Source organism: Drosophila mauritiana, chromosome X (assembly GCF_004382145.1).
Source record: "Drosophila mauritiana strain mau12 chromosome X, ASM438214v1, whole genome shotgun sequence".
In the NCBI taxonomy this organism is placed as follows: Eukaryota; Metazoa; Arthropoda; class Insecta; order Diptera; family Drosophilidae; genus Drosophila; species Drosophila mauritiana.
Genome location: NC_046672.1, coordinates 2,303,534 through 2,312,902, shown reverse-complemented (window position 1 = coordinate 2,312,902; position 9,369 = coordinate 2,303,534). Strand labels below are relative to the sequence as shown.

Sequence of the window (9,369 nt, the reverse complement as noted above, 5' to 3'; positions counted from 1 at the left end):
GCAAACGGTAGCGAAACAAACTAGCCCAATACCGAGAGTTAATAATGCTAATAAATTATTTTTAAACAACTGCAGTTAATGCGCTGATGTATATATATATATGGCATTGTATTAAACTGAATAAAATAAAAAACAGAAGTTAAATGTGGTGTTTTTTATACCTTGCACTTGGATCTTTAAAATGTGAGAGTGACGAGGGTGGTTCTAGTAGGAGTGATCGTTATTGAAAGACGATCGACTGACCTGAATTATTCTCAATAAGCCAATTTTCCATTATAAACTAAACGAGGAATAATTCGAATTAAAAACACTTGCCTTTTAACAGTACTGTTTAAATAGTCCGCTCTTACAGCTGTTTGCTCTGTTAGGTGGTAACATCGATAACTATGCTGTAGCACACCATATGATTATCGCCGCGATGTGGCAACGCTGTCGAACGATTGGAAGGAATTGTATAATTTATTTTTGTTGTGCGTTTCCCTTGAGTTTAATGAATTAAATAAATTAGGAGCTACAAAAATACCTGCGAATAATGGCGCTGCGCATCCTGAAGACAGTTAGACAAGTGGCCCAACCGCTGGCGGTAGCCTTGGGCGGCCAGCAAACACAACAGTTGATTCACACAACGCCGGCGTGCTGCGAAATCCGGAAATTGGCCCGGTTACGGGTGGTGGACAACAGCGATTTGGGAAAGAAGGCGATGGCCGAGGGACGACCACCGAGGTGCATCCATGTCTACAACAAACGCGGAGTCGGCTTGATCGGGGATAAGGTGCTGGTGGCCATCAAGGGGCAGATGAAGAAGGGCATTCTCGTGGGACTCAAGCAGAAGCAGAAGCCCAAACAGCCCAAATTCGATAGCAACAACCTGGTGCTCATCGACGACAATGGCAGTCCGCTGGGCACTCGCATCCATGTGCCCATTCCCACGATCCTGCGAACCATCCTCAAGGAGAAGACGCTGGCCAAAGGAGCCGATTACACCAAGGTTCTGGCCATCGCCAGCAGATATGTTTAGGATCCTCCGGATCACGCCATTCTGTTGCTAAATGAATAAAGTTTATCCAACTGAATCAGTGGTGTTTCCAATTGAATATACCATGCTGCTTAGCCAGATAGGGTGGTTCCATACATAAAAATGGCAAAGACCTTGTGTAAACATAAACCAAGAAGTAGTAAATGAGAATGAATAACAAATAATACCTGAATTAAATGTTCTTCGTCGTGCTCCACACCTTCTCTCAACTCCAGAAACAACACCTTCTCTTGTAGTATAAGTATAATGTGTATAATGTAATTGCGATCAGCTAGTTTAGTTTAGTTTAGTTTAGTTTCAGTAGTCTTGCCTAACGTATATAAGTTATGATGCAGTTATGTACACATGGGCGTTGCAGTTTAGTTTACAGTTTGTAGTCGTTTTGTGTGTGGTAACAGAAATGCACTTTGTCAGTTCCAAGGAAAGAAGCAAGTTTCGCTCCCGGGTCGGCAGGCAACCCATCTCTCTGTCTCTCTCTCTTTCACTTTGGTGGGCAACCAAAGCCGTCCCCTTCGCGAATCGCTTATGTACAGAGGGACAAGAACGAAAAGTATATAGATGTAGGATCACGTTGATCACGCAGGATATATGTAAGTACAGGTACAGGTCGCTGTCTAGATATTCCCAGCGCTGCCGAAGAACTGAAAGTTGTTGAAGTTCACCGGCGTTTTCGGGCTGGGCAGATACAGAAACTCATCGTTCTGCAGCTGCGATTGCGTCAAGTTCGGTTCACTGGCACTGCGATGAATTTTGGGCAAAGTGCGCAGCATGTTCTCCAGCATATTGAGCAGCGGCCTAAAGAGCGGTCGGTCCTTGGGGGTATACTTAATGCAGTCCTCGGCCAAGCGTTTCAATGCCTGCGGCGCATCCGAGCGCACTTGACTCATGTCCGGGCGCAGAAGTCCTCGCCCCACCATAAACAGGATCTGATCCTTGTTGCTAATATGACCGTAGGGCAAGCACTCCGCCAACAGTTCGTACATCACGATACCAAAGGCATACACGTCCGACTGGAAGGAGTAGGGGTTCAGCTCCTGCATACGAATCACCTCCGGAGCCATCCATAAAATACTGCCCGTGGGTTGATTGGCTTGCTTTTCACCCGACCATCGAGTTTTCGCAGTGGCCAATCCGAAGTCGCCTATCTTCACGGAGAGATCCTCGTGCAAGAAGATGTTGTTTGACTTGAGGTCTCTAAAAGAGGAAACAAAATAGAATTATTAACCGATTACAACTGATTACCACACAGAAACCCACCTATGAATGATGTTCTTGGCATGCAGGTAATCCATGCCCTGGGCCACCTGACGTCCGATATCGATGAGCGTGTTCAACTTAAACTTGGTCTCGCTGACATGGACGTGCTTGTAGAGACTGCTGCCCTCGCACCACTGGGTCACAATCGCTAAAGATGGTTTGGATACACACCCCATGAAGAGGAGGATATTGCAGTGGCGCGTCTTCTTTAGCATGGCCACCTCGTTCTTAAATGCCTGCAACTGGGCGGGACTCGGTGTCTTCACGTTGAGTGTCTTTACGGCCACGGGACCGTGCCAATGGGCGCGATAAACGGTTCCAAAGGAGCCCGATCCGATGCGCGGCCCAATTAAAATCTCCTCCGCAAGAATATTCTGCAGGAATAGAACATTTTTTCATTATGTTGAATACGTAACCGCACACGCAACCTAGCTTACCCAGTTTTCCTCTGAGCTTTTGGCGTCCCTTAAAAGCAGATTTTTGTTGCTCTCATCGGCGGACCTGGCCCTGGGACGATTGTGTTTCAAAGTGCTGGTGGGCGACGCTTGCGTGGAGTTGGAGTGATCTGTGCACGGATGCTGTAAGAAATCCATGCATATGTTAAGCCACATAAGAATATGAACAGCAAATATTTAGACTCACCGGCAAAGGAGGTCTGGCCTGCATTATCAAACTGCGCTGCACTTCGCTTGTGACCGATCGAATATTGTTGATGCACACATTTGGTGCGGAATTGGATCGATCGTCCTGGCTGATCCTCGGCGGACGACCCTGTCGATGATTGCCAGAGGATGAAGATGGTGGCTTCGAGCTGCTGCTGCTGCCACTGCTGCTGCAACGCCGACTGCGACTCCGGCTGCTCATATTGAAGCGGACAGCAGTGCCTCTGCCGGGAAAACCAACGCCATTATCCGGATTCTCGGCCAGCAGTAGCTGATAGTAGCTATCCATGGGAAAGGGCTGGCACAGCATGGGCACTCTATTGGCACACCTCTGATGGAATCGGAAATTACACTGGCTACAGTAGAACCCGGTGAACAGAAGCCTTCGACAGCCCTCGCAGAATACCAACGAGAAGAAGGTCTTCCGTATGATCTGGTGCTTGATGTGGGTCCTTATGGGAAACTTATCCAGCAGCCTGACAAAGATCTCCTCCACATGCAGAGTGCCGATATCCGTGTGCCAGGGTATGATATGTCTTCCGGAATGAGTTGTGCTTACTTCGCACATATCCGGCGTTAGTTGCCGGAGTTTTAGGGCCTTCATGAGGGCATCACATAGTCGTACTCCCGAAATTACCTCCACTGAAGTGCGCTGTTGATTGGGCAGGTGGGCTCGCAAAAGTATCTTGGGCTGACGGGTCAAAGTTCCACATTGGCTGCCCGGCTGGGAGCCCAAGCTATCGGTTAGATCGTTGCCGTGGTGCACTCGCGCCAATTGCCGCTGTTGCTGCAGGATTTGGGTTTGATTTTGATAGTGGGGCTGCTCCTTAAACCGCTCGACCAAGGAGGAATCCTCCTGCTGGTCCTGCGAGTTCAGTCGCTCCATTAGCTCCTGCTCCTTGGCCTCCAGTTCGTGGAGCTTGGAGGTCAACTCCTGGTATTCTGTGGGCAAGAACCAAAGTCGTGAGATACATACATACATATGTCGGGTATTTTATAAATAGCTTGGAGGTGGGCGTGGGATTTCCAAGAACCCAGGAAGTGTTCAGCTCGGCTTTCGACGACTCACCTATTAAGTACATGGCTGGTGGCTCCTGCAGGTTGGCAAACTTGGCATTCAGGGCATCAATATTCTCGCGGGTCACATGTTTGACCAACTGGACGTTGTGCAGCTCCTCAGCCAATGGATCGTATAGATCGCTGTCGCCTTCGGTGGAGGACTCGCTGGACATGGTGTTGCTTTATCCTATATACTATACGCTGTGACCATGACCCCGAAAACGAAGAAGCCTTGACTTCTTGAAGGAAAAACTCCTGCGCTTGCGTTTTGGTGGAGTTTTAATGGGTGAGCCACCCACATCCACTTCTGTGGGCGGAGGGCAGCATGTCGTCCTTGACTTTTAATGGGCTTTTTCGGCTCTTCCGCCGTCTCCGGGATGCAATATTCCCGGTTTTCACTGACTTCTAGCTTGTATCCTTTCCAACCTTTTTTCAGTGCACCCACACACTTGCAGGCGCACGCACACACGCACAAACAGCTCGTATATACGGTATGTATGTATAATGAAGGTCAGTGTGTGCAGAAGCAGCTGAACTTGAGGATTTTCCACAGGAGCTGCCAATTACCCGATAACACCCTGACCAGCCGGCACCGTCGGTGGCTGCCCAACGTTCGCAATAGTATCAGTATCGCCACTAGCTGGCCGCTCGTTATTTCACCTTGGCTATAACAATTTATTTACTTTCCGCGAATTTTACTACATTTCGACTTTTTGTTTAATCGTTATCAGGAGGCGTGATTCGGCTGTACCAATCGATAACGATAAAGGGTATCAGGTGCTCTGCGATACGGGGTTTGTGTCGCGGCTAATTGTTAATTTGCCTAGAGCTTTTAACTTCTCGGGGTAGTAAAAATCTCGATTGTACGGGCGGCAACAGGTAAATTAGTTTCTGGCGTGGATATTAATCCACTACATATATATACAGGTGCAGGCGGTAGTGATGGAAGAAACATCGATGGGTTCGATCCAAGTGGCAGCCCTGACAAAAGCAGCGTGTTTCAGCATATCACCAATAGATGGCGTGCATTGGCGCGAAATTTAAATTAAAGGCCACTTTTGGTCGCTTGAAATGATACAAATAAATGAAACCAGAATTAATATTTTAAAAGGATTTCAACACGAACTGCAGTCAATTTCAAATCTTTGAAGTAAATCCAGAATCCGCAGACTTTACTGGTGTTTTTATTGCTATTGCTATATACACATATGTATATGTACATATGTACATATCCTTATTACATTAAGATAGGTTTTTGAATTGCTGTTGATGGCTTGGCCGATAAGTTAGGATCCCAATGACTTTTGAGATGATTCCTGATAGAGGTGTCAAGCGATGCGAACAACAACAAATTTAGATTGCAGCGGATTACCCATATTAATTGTAAAATAGCGGCCACGTGGGAAATCGAACAGATTGAAAGATTGAATGATTGGAACCGGGTCACTCCGATCCGATACCCTTGTGCTCCTTCTTTCCCCGTAAAACGGCTAGATTCGCCGAGGAACTATATACAGAGGTGGTCAAAAGTATTTACACAACGAGCTTTTTTTTCAATTGTCAACTAATTGAAAAAAAAGCTCGTTGTGTAAATACTTTTGACCACCTCTGTATATATTTCACGCTTCGCTTTTTGGTCAATGATTAATTGATGAAAATTATTGAAATGCGGTTAATGATTTATTTTGAAATCGCACTCCTAATCGCACACTTGCGTGCAAGCATAATGAATATATATATTTATATATAGAAATGGACGGTGTAGTAAGTCTGGCATATAGTAAACTCGATTCTGTTTACAAGTCGGGACCACGCGCCGTTCAAGTGATTCGCCCGCTGGCTTCTGTTTCACGGGAAATGGAAAAGCTCGGGTGAAAGTTCATCGGGACACTCAATTTTCGATGGGTGCAAAGTACCCGTGTTCACGGCACATTCTGGGCGTTTTCAAGGTCACCAGCCGGCCAGCCAGCCAGCCAGCCAGCTAGCCAGTCAGCCAGACGGATGGTAGACAGCGCCCCAACTCCCGATTTCCGACTCCAGATGGCCGACCCCCGCAGATTACGAATACGAAGACGGTTACGAAGCCGGAGAGTCCGGGAAAACAGATTAGAGATGGGATTTGTGGGTCAGTGGTTCCTATTTCATTGACGGATGAACTGAAATCGAGCCAACCTTGAAGTGGCGCGTAAACAAACAGTGTTTAGCCTATAGTGCTTCTAGTGAATCCAATCCACTAGACTTGCGAATTCCTCGAAGGACCCCAGCCTTTACTTATCTCTAGTTACTCTAGTAAAGTTAACACTCTCCATGCGGTTTTTTTGATGTTGCTTGCTACTTGTCCGCGAACTCGGATAAATGCCCTACTAACTCATGGTGTTATTTATTTGACACCTTTAAGTGCTGCGTTTATAAATTTAGAAATTGGTTTTATGTGCCGAATTAAGGAATTCACTTTAAGACCCTAGTTGATTGTCCACTTTCGGTGTTAACCGAGTTCAAGGCCCCTTGGCTTTCTCGCTGTTTCGGTGGGTTCAATTCCAGTTCAGCACTCCCTGAACCACAGAGTTCTGTCTGCCAAGCGTTGACCTTGAGGCCGCCCAGCCGCCCAGCCGTTCAGCCGATTGCAGTTCATTGGCAGCTGGCAAAACCAACCGAACTAGAGACCGCCCACCGCCCACCGCCCACCAATGTGGAGGGCAACAAGAAGTATAGCCAGCAAATGTGTGTCTATGCCCGCTGGTGGCTGCCACCATCGATTGTTGCTCTTCGCTCTTCAGCCCAAACACCCAAGCCCCCGAGCACCCACTTGGACACTCTGCCACTTCGTCACCCATCACCCACCACCCACCCACCACCCACAGCATCAGGCATCACCGCAGCGCGCTGTTGTTGCTTTTTTGGGGTCGTTGGCGACAGTTTATTGACATCGGGCGATAATTTCGTGAGCTGTTTTTTTTGGCACAGCACCCGGGTGAAAAAAGAGGAACAACAATAACAGATTCTTGAATATTTAAGTGCGATTTGAAATGGTCATCAAATATGCAAAGGTGTGTTACCAAAGTAACGCAGGGGATATTCGTAAATCAGCCCTTGCGAATACCATTTAATTATTCATTTACAAATTCCCGCCATAGACAAATAATAAGAACTAACTTATTATGACTATGTAATTCTTTAAAAGGCTAATTAGCTCGAAATCAATGTTGCTACTAAACGCAGTGAATAACAAATCTTGGTAAATCATCATGGACAAGGTTACTGGATCGGATCACTTGAGCTGGGTTGTGAAATACTCATCGCAAGCGGTGGAAAGGGTCCGTGGCATTTGATTGGGAACCCCATCCAGGAATTTCGCATTAGAGCCAGTTCGATGAAACTTGCGGCTTAATTGCAAAGTTCAATTCGCTAGAATGGGCATTTGATTTGTTATTGCTCTTGTTTCTCTTTGCCCCCATACTGCGGGTACGATTGCAGACTGTTGTCGCCGATGTCTAGGCTTTTGGTATCAACAACAAACCTCCTCCACGCTTCTGGGTCAATAATCTGCGTCTGAGCTACAGCTTCGTGCTGAGAGTTGCAAACTGGGAGATGCGAGATGCGCGCTGCGAGCTATAGATTCGCGATGTCTTGGCGTTGGCGCCCGATCGCAGATGTCAATCAATGGAGATCCAATTTTAGCACAAGTAAACAATATTCGCTGCAGCGTGGGAAGTGACTGTGGGGCGGGGGTTTGCACTGCGCGGTTGTAGTGGGAGGTGGACCTGAGGCGCCCCCCACTTGCGGCTTATCTGCAGCGCTGGCTAAAGGAAAAAAACCAAGGGGCCGCTCGTGTTTCCCCTCAGCGATCACAACTACGATCGGTTTATCCAACATACGCATCGAATTTATTGGCCAAATAAACAGAGTTAGCCCCCAAATTCGCAGACTTGTTTAGATAGCTCCACTACCCCCTCAGTAGTCATGATTCACCAGCTGGGTTTCCAGCCCAAAACGGGGTATATTTAGGCATCCATCCCAATCGTTGACCCTGACGTGGCATGCCGCCCGTGTGGGCCTGCCCACCTTGGACTCTGCCCCGCAACGCGTATTGCGTATTGCCCAAGGCACTGAGATCTCCGATCTCTCGATCCCGATCTCGCCGATCCTCCAATCCAATCCAATCCAACGCATCCCTCTTCCCAAAACAACAGATGGCAAACCTACACGCGGAGAAACTGCGAAGTTTCTTAAAAGTATCTACACTCAGGGATTCCCAAGGAATCAAAGGATTGTTAACAAACATGCAGGTACATATGTACATATAACATATATCATGTACCTATATCATTTACTCAAACTTGGATAGGTACTTCACTGTTATTTCTCTCAGTATGTAGAAGTCTTGGCTTATCTTTCGCGATGACTTAGCGCACTGGGCCTCGCACCCCTCCCCCCAATTTGCGCCGTCTCTTTCTCTCCTTACTCAACTGTCTCTCTCTCTTTCTCCACCGCTCTGTTGTTTTTCCCGACGGAGTGCCAAGAGTAATGCTAAAAATAGGGATCTTTTATTTTGAATTGAAACTAGATCACGACGAATTCACGTTGGCGTTGTTTACGGATTTTTCACTGATATATGCAGGCGTTCCCAACGTACCGCCCCCCCTCCTTCCTACCACCCCCCTTCCGCCCACTGACCCGTACCGCCCCCTTTTGGGCTGCCCCATCGGCTTCCGTTCTTCATCTTCGTGCAGTAGAAGTCGCAGTCGCAGTCGCACTCGCAGTTCCAGCAACAAAAACATCAACAAGCTTATCGCCGAATCATTATCTGCAAGCCAAGCCAAGCCCAAGACCCCGTATACAGGGTATATCTGGTCGTATGTAGGGTACTTCCAGGGTTTCAGACCCCAATTGCTTGCATCTCCATGGGATATCAATTGATTAGTATGTGCCATAACCAATGGGATATCCATAAGTTCCAGTTGTTCGTTTTGGCCAAATGAGCGTTAACAAGTGGCTATTACACATATTCGTGCAAATTGGGGGCAAGGGTTGCGGAAACAACGTGAATAAAATACTATCTATACTATCTAGGTACGTACATACATACATACATACACACATGTGTACATATGTATGTAGTTTGGAGTCATCTAAGCGAGTGAACTTTGTCGCTTTGACGAAGCGGCAGCGTTAATAGGGAAATTGAAAATCAACAAGTGCATATATGGAGCGTGGACTGGATGCTGCTTTTCCACTGATGGATTCACTCTATTTATTGTTGTTGTGCCTGCTGTTGCTGTGTGCATTTGTCGCACACACACACACACACGCATGCACACCCACACAGGCGGCGTTTGTGTGTACTTTGTTCAAAGG

The 9,369-nt window shown here is 47.2% G+C and overlaps 2 protein-coding genes across 2 annotated transcripts; one reads left to right on the top strand and one right to left on the bottom strand.

Moving 5' to 3' along the window:
- The first annotated feature begins 379 nt into the window (after positions 1–379).
- On the top strand, positions 380–1,073 carry LOC117147480 (39S ribosomal protein L14, mitochondrial). Its single transcript, XM_033314376.1, has 2 exons — positions 380–452; positions 509–1,073. The coding sequence occupies exon 2, from the start codon at positions 533–535 to the stop codon at positions 1,016–1,018; it is 486 nt and encodes a 161-aa protein (XP_033170267.1). The 5' UTR covers positions 380–452; positions 509–532; the 3' UTR covers positions 1,019–1,073.
- A 193-nt stretch (positions 1,074–1,266) lies between these two features.
- Positions 1,267–4,926, bottom strand: LOC117147477 (raf homolog serine/threonine-protein kinase Raf). The gene is made up of 5 exons (XM_033314373.1): positions 4,025–4,926; positions 2,936–3,897; positions 2,731–2,871; positions 2,294–2,667; positions 1,267–2,230 (listed from the first exon to the last, which is right to left on the bottom strand). Exons 1-5 carry the CDS (start codon positions 4,185–4,187, stop codon positions 1,651–1,653), a joined length of 2,220 nt encoding a protein of 739 aa, XP_033170264.1. The 5' UTR covers positions 4,188–4,926; the 3' UTR covers positions 1,267–1,650.
- Between the last annotated feature and the right edge of the window lie 4,443 nt (positions 4,927–9,369).

Coding starts and splice junctions, on each gene's coding strand:
- LOC117147480 (XM_033314376.1), top strand. CDS start 533: ATGGCGCTGCGCATCCTGAAGACAGTTAGACAAGTGGCCCAACCGCTG.
- LOC117147477 (XM_033314373.1), bottom strand. CDS start 4,187: ATGTCCAGCGAGTCCTCCACCGAAGGCGACAGCGATCTATACGATCCA. Junction 2,872..2,935: donor AGGCCAGACCTCCTTTGCCG/GTGAGTCTAAAT, acceptor GATTTCTTACAG/CATCCGTGCACAGATCACTC. Junction 2,668..2,730: donor AAAGCTCAGAGGAAAACTGG/GTAAGCTAGGTT, acceptor CTATTCCTGCAG/AATATTCTTGCGGAGGAGAT.